The sequence below is a fragment of the Lissotriton helveticus genome, chromosome 3_1 (genome assembly GCF_964261635.1).
Source record: "Lissotriton helveticus chromosome 3_1, aLisHel1.1, whole genome shotgun sequence".
NCBI lineage: Eukaryota > Metazoa > Chordata > Amphibia > Caudata > Salamandridae > Lissotriton > Lissotriton helveticus.
This window is the reverse complement of record NC_136061.1, coordinates 669,515,904-669,531,431: the sequence shown is the minus strand read 5'-3', so window position 1 is coordinate 669,531,431 and position 15,528 is coordinate 669,515,904. Positions and strand designations below refer to the sequence as shown.

General features: G+C 45.2%; 1 protein-coding gene across 10 annotated transcripts in view; it reads right to left on the bottom strand.

Annotated features, from left to right (window-relative positions):
- LOC144822836 (CYFIP-related Rac1 interactor A-like) overlaps nt 1-15,528 on the bottom strand; it is a 193,267-nt gene that overhangs the window by 62,036 nt on the left and 115,703 nt on the right. For all 10 annotated transcript variants that reach the window (XM_078680777.1, XM_078680778.1, XM_078680781.1 and 7 more), the window contains one exon: nt 11,546-11,625. In XM_078680777.1, coding sequence (XP_078536903.1) covers nt 11,546-11,625 — 80 coding nt within the window. The remainder of the gene's footprint in view (nt 1-11,545; nt 11,626-15,528) is intronic.

Below are 15,528 nucleotides of genomic sequence, written 5' to 3'. Positions count from 1 at the left end.
CGTCCAGCTGGCATCTTGTTTTTACAAGAAAATAATATATCTTTGTTCAAGTGTGTCTGTGGCTGGTCTACGTTTCATTGGCTGCTCACACATATTTAAGGAAAAGGGTTGTTCCCATTACAGCATAAGTCTGTTAACATCTGCAAATAATTTCAACCGCTCCATTAAACAGAAGAAAATTAAAGACAATATTTGTGGGGATGATGTGTCCTCCTTACATTGAACTAGCATATTTGAAGAGGTATCTTACTGTCGTTTTTAATCTAGACTGCTATTTTAGTATGCTTGACAGTGAAATGCATAGAAACTTTGTGTCTCCCCTCCTACCTGCCTGCTGCAATGTCTGACTATGGGTGGCTCCATGGAGAGTTTACTCCAGCTACAATTCATCTCGGTAAACATTTCTTTCAGCTTGCCTTTTAGCAGGATAGGAATGCTGGCTCATACAGTGCACATACTGTGCACGAGAGTGCTATCTGAACTAGGAGACATTCGGTATCTTTGGAACTCTGCATCTGTTATGAAGCCTGCTCCTGTCTGTAGCCTCCACTAGGCTCTGATTGTAGGAGGTCCTTTTTATTAGGTCTCGCGTCAGCGAAAGACCTTATGTCGCCCGTTTGCGGGAATGTTGGACAGGAGATATGCACGCGCTTTCCCTCGGCGGATTTCACCTCGTGGGCGCGCACGTGCACATCTCCTGTTCAACATTCAGCAGCCTCTCGCCTCTCTCATTCACGCGCGCACACACACACACACAGCCACACTCACGCATGCGCACACACATTCCCACGTGCACACTCACCCCCTCCCCCCCGCACACGCAGGGCTTACATACACACACAAACGCGCACACACACACCCTCCCAACCCCACTCACCGGGCACACGCAGGGCTTCCATCACTGGAGGCATGTCATCCGGCATCATGGCAGGAGGGAGTGGCTACGTGTCCAGCCCCGGTCGCCGATACCAGCCCGGCAGGAGCGTGAGGCTCTGACGTAGCACGGTGGGTAGGGGCTTCTGGCGCGCGCAGCATTGTATATGGAGGAGGCGGCTTCCACGCGCGTGAGCTTCTCTGTAGACAGCCGCTGGTAAGTTTCGTTTTTGCTACCAGCTTTGTCCTGTCTCTTGTTTTATTTCATACATGGAACACACAGTGTCTCCTGCACAAACTCCCGGCTGATTGACGGCCCGTGTGTGACAGCAGATGACGAGGGAGGAATGTGGGGCTGTCCCCGGCGCTTCCTCCCCGGGAGATCCACAGCCCCTGTGCCAAGGCTTGCTTATGCCTTCTATTTTATGCACTTCATGGCTCTAAGCCCTGGAAGCCCCTAGGCTTCTTAAAATGGTCACAAGAAGGCCAGTAGTTTGTGTCTTTTGTATAGTGACAAACGCAGGAGCGCCGAGGAGCACATAGGCAAGTCCGGATTAACAGAAGAGAGCGGGCAGAGATAAGCTTTAAAAGGCCTTTCTGAGTGACGTTGGTTATGGGGGACTTGTCCTATGGCACTCACACTGTCCCTGCTGACTCTGTTCTCAGGGGTCATCCATTGAGCCACAGGATCAGAACGTAAACAGCGGCGTAAGAGTCTTTTTTACTTTCTGCAGTCGCCACACCCTGTCTTTCCCCGCACTCTCACCAGCAAACACCAGAGTTGTTGAGGGGCTAAAGGTGAGACACAGGGTTCAACCTGCAACGACGAGATCAAATGGTACGTAACGTCATCTAAAGGCAGTGAAACGATACAAGCAAGACCCACTGCGCCTGCGCAACTCCACTAAATTCAAAACCTCGACTAATCGAGCTCCCTGGGGACTCCATTTCGTACAGTGGCCAAGCCCATCACACTCCAAACCAGCACGTGGCATTAAGGACCAGCTGATGTTTGCACATTATACCAAGCCTACAGCAAGATGAGGGCATGCTATCCAACACTTCCTGTTTCCGTTTACACCAACTACGAAAACAATAGTCTGGCATCAGGCTGCCTCCAACTCCAGGTTTATTCCTGATGGGGCCTCAAGCGGCCACTCCTCGGACTCCAGCTTATTTACACTCCCAGGCGTCATCTTGTAGATGTCCTCCTGTAGACGTCCTTTTGCAGACGTCATCCTGCAGGCATCTTCTTGCAGACGTCATCCTGCAGGCATCTTCTTGCAGACGTCATCCTGCAGGCATCTTCCTGCAGACGTCATCCTGCAGGCATCTTCTTACAGACGCCCTCCTGTCGACATCATTCTATAGACTTCATTTTGCAGGCATCAGCCAGCAGGCATCTTCTTGCAGGCCCAATCTGCAGACATCTTCTTGCAGACGTCCCCCTGCAGACGTCCCCCTGCAGGCATTTTCATGCAGGTGTCCGAATTCCTGTGCATTTCATTGGGTGTCAGCCAGGCGCAGGAGCTGTGCAGTAGAGAGTCCTTGGGTCCTGTTTACAGGCTCTGTACAGGTGGATAGACGGCACCTGGTACATAGCTAACCACCAAAACTGAGCAGGTATGTTGGTGGTGTTCTGAACTTTTGGAGATGCCTCGTCCACCCAACAGCCTTATCCAAGGTCATTAGCCCTACTTTTGTCCCTAGTTTTCAGTGGCAGCGCAGTCACTGGCGGTGTTCACTGCTGCATTACACGACCCCAGTCCTGGCCTGTCTTGCTACAATTACCATGGTAGACACCGCAGAGGGCCTTACAGACTGGGGTTGGCATACAGACATGGATCTTTGGGAAGCACTGTAAAGCGCCTTGTGGTAGCTGCAGAGCGCTTTGAATCAGATTCACACAATAGTGAGATCGGTTTGAGTTCTGAGTCACAACACACGAGTTGGCGATGGCAGGGATTGTCATTCCTGGCCTCCGCTGACCATGAGTGCTTTCCGAAAGGCAGTCCAGCTGAGGATGTAGACTACATCTGTAGTAGACAACGGGTGACACAGTCGTGCCATGTCTGCCAGAGAGCACACCTGCCACTGCTGATGTAATTAAAAGTGAGGTTAAAAGCACGTAAACGAAAATTCAGTGCTTAACTTGGTGTGTCGCCCGACTGGTATTTTGCTTCTTCTGTCATTACATCCAGATATATCATACATCAAGTAACATTACACTTACAACAAGCCAGTACTATTGGCTTTGCCAATGGTTGTTAGTTGCATAAGATAAATAATCAACTACCATGCCTTTGTAGTATAGCATGTAGGAAATGCTTCAGTTCTGGAACGAAGGGTACTCCGACCCTCTATTATGTTGTATTTTTTCATTTTTATGTGTTGTCTCTATAGCTTACATCGTAATCACATATCTTTTGTTTACCAAATACGTACTCCTATTGTCTGTCATCTGTGTGTGAATTTTGTGCCATAGTGGCATACTTAAGTCTCGCATTACTGAAAATTACAGCTATTGGTGTTGCATTATTATTTGCAACGCCAAAAGCTCAAATCTTCACTAATGCGAGACCTATTGCATTGCAAATGCTTGTTTTCTTTCAGTTGGCGCTCTCTCCATTCTGGATGCATAGGGTGTTTGGCATGCTAGGTCGAAAATATTTTTGCAATCTGTTTTGAGTGCATTATTTTAGGGGAGGAAATCGTAACCGGCAAATCTGGTCAAATTTTTTTTTTTTCCGTTGGGGCTCTGGCCTCTTAAATCTCTACCACATCCAGCCACTGCAGACTAGAGGTGAGGTGGACAAAGAAGGGTGGGGAGTCGACCTGAGGTTGTGGCCTCCTGACTAACCCTGGGTGGTGAACTCCGCTCCGCTCACAGAATTTGCAGAGTTTCCCCCACTCTGCATTACGCGGAGCTCAAAGAGTTCGGAAAAACTCCGCTTCGCGCAGGGGAGCGGGGTTTTTTCCTCACTCGCGTTCACCAACGTCAAGTTGGCGAGCGCTAGCGAGGGAAATCCACCTCCCGGTGAGATTTTTCCTCGTTCGCGATCGGCAACATCAAGTTGGCGAGCGCGAGCATAAAAAATAAACCTCCAGGCGAGATTTCTCAACGCGGGGGTCAGGTTTCTCATTGCGGGTTGTCGCGTATGCTCGCGACCGCTTGCGTTGAGAAACTACCCGTTCGCGTTGCGAAAGCTGCTGCTTGAGAAAAAATCTACTCGAGTGGCAAAAAAGGTAAGCTTGCACTGTTGCTGTTCGCAATGATTGCACAGTGCGGACAAGCATCTGGCACTGTGCAATCACCGCGAACTGCCGTACTCCTCCGCTTGCGGAGCTCCAAGTAGTGCAATGGAGTTTTTTTGCACTTCGTATAGTGCAACTCCGCCCAGGGTTAATCCTGACGGGGCCTCTGGCAGGTCCTGAACCCCCAGCCACACAGTGGTAAAATGGGGATACCAGTGGGCATGCCAGTGGCGTAGCCTAGAGATCATGAGCCCTCGTGCAAGCAATGAAGCTAGACCCCCCCCAGATGGTATTAAAATACGGATACAAATGAGGTGCAGTGAACTCATCACACCTGTGGAACCCGGTGTCACTGCACCTGATACACTAATGTAATTCACAGTTCTCCAAGTTCCTCATTTTCCTTGCCTTTATGTCTCACTTCCATGTTTCCAGTCCACTCTTATCTCCTTCATCTGCTTAATGCTCTGCTCTCAATCCCCGTCTCTCTTCCCCCTCTTCTGGCTTTCACACATCTTAATCTCCTTCCTCCCTGCTCTCCTTAATTCTAGTTCCTTCCTTTTCTTTTTCCTTGCCCACTTTGCAGGGCAGACAGGGCCCCCTTCCACCCCTGGGCCCCGGTGCAATGCACCGGCTGCACCAATGACAGCTACACCTTGGGAAGACCTGGGTCTCCAGGTGCCAATATGATGGTGGCATCCGACTTCTAAATTGTGGCTGAGAAAAGACAGTGGATTCCAGCACAACTGGGGACGATCCAGAGCCCCTTGAGTGACCGATCATTGGTAGGTGCCTGTAGTGGCGGATGTGGCATGGCAACGAGGTACAGGAGAGGAAGCGGTAGCTACAATAAACAGAGGGTAATACTCCAGGGCTTTGGGATAGGATTACACTTTACCCGTATGGATGACAATCGGTTTGCTGCCGACGTGAGTAGAGAATTGGCTTCTCCAGCATTTATCCAGAGCACCCATTCTACCTAAAGACAGCAAGCGGACACCGGAGAAGGACCATGGAGGCTTTGCTTGCAGCACGGAATACCAGCGATGAGGGCCAAGTTAAAGCAGAGATGGGAGGAGCTGCCTTCATCGGGGACAGCCCAGATGATTTAAGCACTGCAAGATTTACTTGGATCATTAAGGCTAATAGAGAGAAGTATTTCGTCCCTAGCCCAGATGTTTGAAGACAAGAAAAAGCATATGCCCACAATGAAGACAAACATGGCTACTGTTCAGCAGAGGTGAATATAGAAGACTTGAAAATGTCTCCTATAAAGCCCAGGGCTACCACAGCTATGCTTTAGCCTTTATGGTAAACCATAATATCAAGGTAGAAATGCGAAAGAATGAGGTCAAGGCCAGCAAACTTTGGATTCTGAGTTTGCCTGCCATAGATGAGTGGGTAATCTGCATTCAGAGGCTCGGCCTGCAGGGGGATGTCCTGGGAGACGCATCAGGTTATCGTATATTTGTAGTTGCAGTCCAACGGCTGGCGACCAGGACCTCGGAGGGCCGACAAACCAATACTGGAACGGTGTTAGTCAAGCTGGAGAACATATGTAGCAAGAGATGATCACTAGGGCGGTGGCCAAGAAGAAGGACATATTATGTTATGTTATGTTAATTTATACCGCGCGCAGCTGCCCCAGCAAAGGGGCGTCCCGGCGCTAAGACAGCCAAAAAGCCAGCTACCAGATGGAGTGGAGGGTAGCAGTGGCAGGTACAGAGCAGACATTAGGGCAGATTTTAGATCCTAGGTGGAAAAAGGTGCGTCTTAATCACCCTTCTGAACAAAAGAAGGTCGTCGATAGCCTGGATGTGGACTGGTAAAGAGTTCCAGAGCTTCGCTGCTAAGTAACGGAAGGAGCGCCCTCCGGCTCTGCAGCGTTTAAAGCGTGGGACCGTGACCAAACCTTGACCGTTGGACCTCAAGGAACGTAGAGGGACATAAGGGGTCTGTAGATTCTCCAGAATTTTGGGAGTGGACTGTTTAAGGATTTTAAAGGATAGACATAATGACTTGAACTGTATCCTTTGGGCCATTGGGAGCCAGTGGAGCTTCCATAAGGTTTCCTTCACTGAACAAAACCTAGGTAGGCCAACCAAGGCTCTGGCTGCAGCATTCTGTATGCGCTGCATCCGGGTGATTTCCGCCTGATTTGCTCCCAATAAGAGGGAGCTGGCATAGTCCAGCCGGGACCCAATGGAAGCCTGGATTATGAGTTGCCTGGTGGGTGCATCGAAGAATTTCAGAATAGGTCTGATGGCACGTAAAATGCCGAAGCACGTGGCTGCCACTTTTTTGGTGTGGCTGGAGAAGCTGAGGGTGGAGTCTAACCAAGCCCCTAGATTTTTAACCTCTGTCACCGGGATGGGAGTCTTACCCAGAATCGTAGGCCTCCACTGATCGCCCCACAGCTCGTCATTCTTGCCGACGACCAGGACCTCCGTTTTACTGGCATTCAACTGGAGGCAGTCAGCTGTCATCCAGCCAGCCACTGCGGCCAACCCCTCTCTGACCCTGGAGACCTCAGAGACTGAGTCCCTGGAGAGTGTCACTGCCAGCTGCGTATCGTCGGCATAGGATATCATAGCCATGCCCCACTGCTTAGCGATAGCAGCTAGCGGTTGCACGTACAGATTGAATAGCGTGGGGCTCAGTGAGGACCCCTGAGGCACTCTCTGCTCAATAGGATGGACCTGGGATTGAAACGGAGGGATGGCTACCTAAAATGATCGACCCGTGAGGAATGATCTAAACCATTCCAGGGCCAGGCCGGTGATCCCTGCCTCCTGCAGGCGACGGAGCAGAACCGTGTGCGAAACCGTGTCAAACGCGGCACTGAGATCAAGGAGAACCAGTGCCGCCGTATGCCCGGAGTCGAGCACGGAGCGCAGATGTTCTGTCATCGCAAGGAGGGCAGTCTCTGTACTGTGGCCTGCCCGAAACCCATTCTGGGAAATATCCAGGATGTTATTAGTCTGGAGGTGTTTGGTAAGTATGTTATTAGCATGGGCTTCGGCCACTTTAGCCGCCCAGGGGAGAAGGGCAATTGGGCGGTAGTTCTCGGGCTTACTTGGATCCAGCGTGGGTTTCTTAAGAATCGGGGTGATGGAGGCTTGCTTACATCTAATGGGCACAATACCTGATGCAAGTGAGGCATTGATAAGGCATTCCCAGGGGGCCTATAAATCAGGAGGCCTGAGAGGGTGAAGTGATGATTGATCGAAATGCGAAAGTGTGCGCTTTCACAGCCTTCTATCACTATATTCTTCCACATACACGGATAGCAGGCTTTAACAACTGCCGCAATCCCGCCACCCCTGGTGTTACAATTACTCGTGTAGATGGAGTAATCTGGTGGGAGAGCTAAGTTGAGCTCAGCCGTCACCTCATCATGAAGCCACGTTTCTGTCATGAGGAAGATGTCAGGTTTTTCCTCTGAAATGAGGTCATGAACCTCAGCATGATGTTTAACGAGCGATCTGACGTTAAGTTGTAGGATCTTAAGATGTTGTACAGCTGGAGGCTCGAGAAGAGCATTGATAGGGGAGGGTTGGCCAAGTGAAAAATCCCCGTATGGGCATTTGAACGGGCCGCACAGAGGATGGAGGGGGGGCAGTTACACTGATGGACTTGCTTGCGTACATTCAGTAGGGCATCTCTAGTATAGATATGTCCGTACCGGTTGGTGGGAGCAGCGTCCCTGGCGAGAGGCGATGGACTGGCGATGACGGGCACAGACGGGCTTACCTTTGGCGCACCTTTGGCGCGCCGTCGGCGCCTCCGCTGCGCCTCGTGGCAAGCTCCATTTTAAGTAGCCCCGTCTGCTCGGCCAGCTACAGCGCCAACCTAGTTTCCGGTGAAACCGGAAGTGTGTTTCCTGCCCGGAGCTGCCCATGATCGCAGTCCGTCAGATCTGACTCTCTCCACGCAACGAGCAAGCCCGTGGTGGAACGAAGAGGAGATCTTGGAAGACGGCGTGGGGTAAGTGTTTTAGAGAGATAATTAGAAAAGTGATAGAGGAATGAGTGCAAGTAATCTGCACAAACAGCTTCCAAGTAGCTTCTAGGTAGCGTTAGCATAAAATAGAGGTGCAAGTAAATCTGCACGGAGTGCTTCTAAAATGAATTCAAATAATGAGATAATTAACCAAAAGCTTTAAAAATCATTCAATCCTGAGTACCTGACACTCGGAGCATCCACCGCGCCCCTGCCAAACTCCAGTTTAAGTAGCCCCGTCTGCTCGGCCAGCTAGAGCGCCAACCTACTTTCCTGTGAAACCGGAAGTGTGTTTCCTGCCCGGAGCTGCCCCTGATCGCAATCCGCCAGATCTCACTCTCTCCACGCAACGAGCAAGCCCGTGGTGGAACGAAGAGGAGATCTTGGAAGGCGGCGTGGGGTAAGTGTTTTAGAGAGATAATTAGAAAAGTGATGGAGGAATGAGTGCAAGTAATCTGCACAAAGAGCTTCTAAGTAGCTTCTAGGTAGCGTTAGGATAAAATAGAGGTGCAAGTAAATCTGCACGGAGTGCTTCTAAAATGAATTCAAATAATGATAATTAACCAAAAGCTTTAAAAAAGCTTTAAAAATCATTCAATCCTGAGTACCTGACACTCGGAGCGTCCATCCGAGGTTTGAGGATCCCCTTGAGACATTGTCACTCACTGCCTGCCATAAAAAAGAAGCTCATGGACCTTTTGATAGACACTTTGTTCTGCTATCAACAAGACTGTGGGCCCATGAAGGGTGCAAGGTCTTTGTTTTTGGAGCATAATGCTGCCAAAACCGACCTTGTATTGCACTGTTTTGAATGAGACAGTTGGCAACGGTGTTGATAATTTGGGATGTAAATGTGAAGACTGCTTCGGTACTTGTAATTTTGATGTTTGTCCCTTGCATCTAGGCCTAAAATGCATAATGCTTTGAGTTTCACACAGTGAATAATGCTGTCGATATGATATTTTTCACTCCTTTCAAATTAATTGAGTGTAATTTGGCAGGTATGAGCTTGCCTTATATAAGTCTTGCTGTGATTGCAATATATATCTAATGGCTATGGACGAGACCCGTTTTCCTGTATTTCTCGGATTGTGATCGGGTTTGTTCTGATGCTGGACTGCGTATTTTGCTTTGCGTTTTTCCTCTTTTTTTAACTGAATTAAATTGATTTCAACCTAAGTGTTGAATTTTAAATCAAATGTATATGCACTTTCACTTCTAGCTGGTAGTGGAATGGACAGCAAACGAACTGTGAGAAAAATAGGTATTCAGAGGGATTTAAAGATGGTAGTAAAATTAATAGTATATGTCTGTGTCTACCAGAGTGTAAAAAACTGGAAGGTATCCTTTGCTACAACTGAAGTGCTGATTAAATTACTTTATTCAGCTTCTTTTATTCTTTGGAATTCAGACCTGGGTATGCAAATAATGTATTGTGACTTTATGTAGGTTACATACTGTTCATTTTAAATCGGTGTGAAGTGATCACAATGAATTGAATTCAGGGTTTAAAGCATAATATGTCTGTGTCCAAAAGAGTATAAAACTGGAAGGTAATGTGTGCTCCTACTGAAGGGCTGATTAAATGACTCTATTCAGCTTCTTTTATTTTTTGAAATTGATACCTGGGTATAATTTGCAATTGTTATACGGGAATAATGCAGCAGTCCGTGACGCACAGTGTTTTAAATCGGTGTAAAGTGATCACAGTGTATTGAATTTCGTGTTTAAGGGGTTAGTCCTGTTCTTTATTTTCTTCCGTGCTCTTACTTTTGCATGTATAATGGATTAAAAAGCACACCAATATCATACAATAATTCCTCAATATTGCACAATAAAAAATTTAACACGATTATAAAAAGAGTCCTCCTAGAAGTGTCAAGTTCATAATGATAGTATACTTGATGATACGGTTTATAATTAAATTGTCTGTTGGATGTTTAATTTAATTTTATGTCTCAAATGTTTTAACTGAAAGAAATTTAACAATAATAAGATTAAAGCAAATCTAAAGAATTATTTGCACAACTCATCTTCTGTATCTTATGATTATAATTGCAACCAAAACTGCATTTCACTAGCGATTCCATAGGCAGTTAAGTGTCCTTGAGAAAGCGTTCACTATGGGGTCTGTGTGGATCCTGCATATAGAGGGTTCAGATGCCGACTGGGCGGACTCATCCTTTAGTTCAGAGCTTGATAAAGTGAGCTCTAGTTATTCGATGATACTAACATATGTTTAGAAAAACACAAGTTATACTAATTTACCAGCGATATTGCTTTGTCATTGCTGTGAAACAATCTTTGCTAATGTTTTTACAGTTTTCCCCATCATTTCGTAGGCCCGAACGGGCATGATGGCGGTGAAGATTTTTAATAAAAGGGAGTATTATAAAATGGTGTGACATGTTGCCACTTCTGGGCTTAATGCACTGTTTTTGCTGGCTGTACCTTAACAGACAGCTCTCTACAAGCCCCTGTGGTCCTGATAAAACACTGCCTTTTCAATAGTCACATCCTGATGCTTCTGATGTTGTACAGCACCTTGCCTCTCACTGGGTACGTATAAGAGCCCCCAACAATAGTCTATCTGATCAGTAATCATCTTGTAGGCCAGGCGTGGGGATCCCCAATAATAAGGGTGCATCTAAAGCAGCGATGAACGTCCCCCTCAAGGGCATGCATTTACCATAACTGGTACAATAGTTGTTTTATTATCACCAACTGACCAGTCATCTTTTAATAATAATTTACTCCTGCACAGGGAGATTAAGTGCATCATCCAGAATTTTAAAAAAAGCTTGCGTCTATGGGTTCAAAGTTTCAATGTAGTCATTAAACAATAACCCACATTTATAAATACAGTCATACGGTTGAGAAAATGTTTGTTTATGCTACTGCCTACAATCCGTAATATCACACAATCAGTCCTAAACAACAGCATTGCCAGCACACAGAAATACTAAATAAGAGCTCTCTCAGGACACCTCAGTTCCAAGATGCAGCACTTCTGATAGCAAACACGTGCCAAATAGTATGAATGCCAGCAAACCTGAATCCCAACCAAAAGAACTGCCAGCAGACCTCAAGCCAAGCAACAGGCAAGGCACTTCTGTACCAATCAACAGCACTGCTAGCCATCGTAAACCTCAACCTACATTACTGCTAACTGGCACCTGAACCCCAAATTAATGCTCTGCTAGCACACAATAATTCAAAACAGCATTGCCAGTACACCTCATTTCTAAATAATATCATCACCAGCAAACCTGAGTCCTCCATGGCACACTGCTCGCGCATGTTCATCCAGCACAGAACTCTCTCGCCCCTCACCAACCATGTTCACTGTCATTGCTTTGGCTACATGAAGGGGAAGGAGATATTTAGTCTTGGAAAAGCCTGTCGCTTTACTCACGGAGTCTCCAGCATCACTCTGCACACGCATGCCATCGTGCTCAGGCAGTCTGTCGTGTCTTCAATGGGGAGGGTCTTGTTCTGAAAGAAAAGCATCACAGGAGTCAAAAACATAGAGTTGGCACAGGGGATGGAAGAGTGTTTGGAACTTCAGTTTCCCATGAATTATGGGTAAATAAAGGCTGTGCAGCGCAGAGCATGCCATATGTGCAATTTTGTGCAGCTTTAGAAGGTTCCTACACCTCTGATGGCTTTGAAATGTATTGTCTATCTCCCCTCTCTGGAAAGGGACATATCCAGGTTCGCATCAGTACCCCTTGGCTCAGGAAGGGGCAGAGACAACATGCACACACAGGGATCTTACACACAGAACAGATGCACATGGGTGCAGTTGCATATGCGCAGGGACACTTGAATTAAAAAAATCTCTGGCTGTAGCCTTTTCCACATGATTAAGTATTTAACGCGCTTTCTACATAATCCTTCATGCACTGCATAATTTTCAGAATTCGACGACAAACACTGCTTCTTGTTCAAATAGATCAAAATTAACAATAGACACTGCCAGACTACTTGCCACAGAGTTGCAAGCCCTTTGCTGTATAGTGGCAGGTAACATTTCATTTTATTGTAATATTTAGGCCAGAAACGAATAATAATGAGGTTATCTAATGTTAACATGTGTAGATATGACAAATAAAGTAATGTTTACAGAAAATGCACTGAATTATGATCAACCCTAACCCATAATTTGCTTCTCCCCTGCCACATAATTCGAGTGGCTCTGCAGATAGGGGTGTAGAGCTAAAGCCAATACATGGACCTAGGGATCAGGTACTTTCGGATCCTGAACTGGAGCACACAGAAATCAGTTTCTTGCAGGTAACAGACGCACTGAAGTGAGTAGTATACTTCGGGTGCATGAGATAGTGCTGAGAATCCAGCAGCACCCGAAACTCTGAGCTTGGGTCGGCAAGTCTGAATGCTGTAACTGTGAACAAGGATGCGTAACCCCCTGAGGATGCACCTGAAAACCTGTTGCGCTGTACCCTTGGGTTCTTACCCCGCCCTGGGATCCTTGTTGCCAGCTTCGGGTTCAAAACTAGAACAGAACTTTTTTTTTTCTAATTCTTTTTATTGAAAATTGGAAGCAAGCTACTATTGTCAATAATACATTGTTAAAGTACATGTCCATGAATACAGTTCCTTCACATTACAGGCTACACGTCAAATACAATAGATACAAACTTATCGGTAGCCTGTATTGTAGGTCCCACCTCTCATTGTTCCCCATGTAAGGGCGAATCCTCAAACAACAAACATATTATTCCCCTACTTTTATTCCAAGACCCCCAGATCTTGGTCCATTTTTTAGCACAACCTCTCCCTTCATAAATCACTCTTTCGTCCTGCATGCACCAATCCATGTTCTCTTCCCACTCTCGAAGTCTAGGTCCAGCCGCCCCTCTCCACTTCTTTGCAATATTACATTTCGCCACCATACACCCCAGGGCGATCCAGGTTCTTTCTAGAACAAAACTATTGATCGGCAACTTGGACAGAGCTTGAAGATGCTGGTGTTTAAAACCTCGCTCAGAGAATACTCGCTTTCAGCAACATTTTCTTTCACTCTTTCTCGTCTCCACTGCTGCTACTGATAGAAAGGTCCATATTTGTATTATTCCTTTTTGTAATACTCATAATATAATGTATTTTATTCAGCTTTTTAATTATAACATGATAATTATTGCTTTTATTTAACTACTTGACTGCCTGTACTGTATGAATGCAAATATATATATATTTATATTTATTATAGAGTGGCGGTAGCCACTCTGTAAGTATAGTTAGGATTTTCAGAGATATGACTTTCTCAGATGTTTTTAATTGGTAATAACTTTACCACCATTTGATGAATTTCAGCGAAACTTTGCAGACCTATTACTTTTTTTATATTGCCTTAAAATGCAAAGTTTCCCGGTGCTTAGAGGGGTGCACAAAAAAACACAGGGGTCCCAAAACACATTTTCCCATCAATGCATTTTCCATAGATTTTTTAGACTGGCGTAGCGTTAAAATGATTAAATCGATTTTCAGGAAATTTGTCAGGAATATAGTTTATGGCATAGAAAGTGTCCTTTCTGTTAAATGATCTACATTGGTTCAGTAGTTTTTAAGTAAAAAGGGACAAAAACTTAGTGACATATTAGGTCGGAGTATATCGCAGTACATGGCGATGATTAAACACAATATTATTGGGTGATCTAAGCCATTGCAAAATGAAAAGGCAGCCATACTGTTTAGACCACACTTTTCCTTTGTACTGTGCTTTAATGTAAACTATAGGTTATTACTGTGGATTTAATTAAGAGGAAGGAATTAAGCTTTTTAGCAGATTCTGTAGAGGTAGGGAAAAATAGTTTTATCAATTTATATATTTTTTAAAATGTTTACAGATTACTCTTGCAAAACTATCTAAGAAGTACCGCATTACTTACTGAAATACCCAAAAACTTTATAAGTGAGGAAAGAAAACTAGACAATATTTTAAAAAGGCTCTTTTAAGAGCCACCCTATTTTGACATATTTAAATATGTAGTTCAAACCAAGTTTTAGGTTTGAAAGGAAAAGATAGTTATAAAATATACACCATCTGGTACATATACAGTGCTGCACGATACAGTGCTGCATTGGAATATTTGATATTCAAATGAAAAATGGAAGACATTTGATGATCTCGAAGTAGCTGATAGTGTCTTGTTGACATCACTTTGAGTCTTTTCAAGCTTAGCAGCATTTTGAGTAGCCCACTTCCACTTTTGTCTCTGACAAATATTTGAAAACACAAAATGTGTGTTCAGAAACATAGACATTGCGATGGAAAATGTCTCCTTCATCTCAATTGCCACCACAGTGGATAACCATTAAGTGGGGATGGTCCCATTCACTAACGGAGGAAAGTAGAGGGAGTAACTAATTCCATTTCAAACATCTTTCACCAATCCATGTTATTTCAACTCCTTTCAAACCTAAATCATTTTCAACATCTGTTTTCTTGGCGTGCCCCATGGCCCAAAAATATGAAACTTTTCCCAACAAGCCAAACCCGAACAATCTTGCAGGTCGACTGACATACAAGAATGAGGATGACAGCAGCAGATAACCAATATCTATAGATTTAGATAATTGGCCATTAGGAAAGTACATAATATAAGCAGCTAAATTTTGAGGGGAGGACAATTATTTACTTATATACAATTTGGGCTACTAATGTAGCGCAATACTAAAAAAAAACAAAATGAGGTACGAAAAACTAGTCTGCAGCAATGGCATTTTACAAGTATTTGAAAGGCATCTAAAACACACATTTCTGGTCACATGACAATGAAAGCCAATAGAAAACTTTATAAGAAATACATTTAAGAAGTAAAGCATAATGCGATTGGTTATTAACAGAAAGTGGACTATAAACACAGCCCCATAGTACTAAATAACACCATCAACCATAGAGACTTTGCTGATTTTGGAAAGCAATACAGCTTCTTCAAAGACATTACAAAGAGATTGAAAATTATACCTCATGACCTCCATCTCTGTATGCCATTCCACTCTTGCGACATGCCACGTCATGACATTTCATTCTACCACATTCCACTGTATAACACGCCACTCCATTGTAGTACCACATACCACTCCACACTCCTTCACATTAGGACACTGTATGACTTGCCACCATGACCCACTCTACTGTACAACACACCACTCCACTCTATGCCACTCCACTCTATGCTACTCCACTCTACAACACTATACTACACTTTACAAGACTCTCTGCCTCTCCGCACTCTACTCCACTCGATGCTACTTCACTCTGACACTCTTCTCCACAGTACTACACTCTATGCAACTCCCTCTATTCCACTACACCCCACTTTACTTCACTGTACTCTGACACACTACTCTACTTCACTACTATGGTATGCC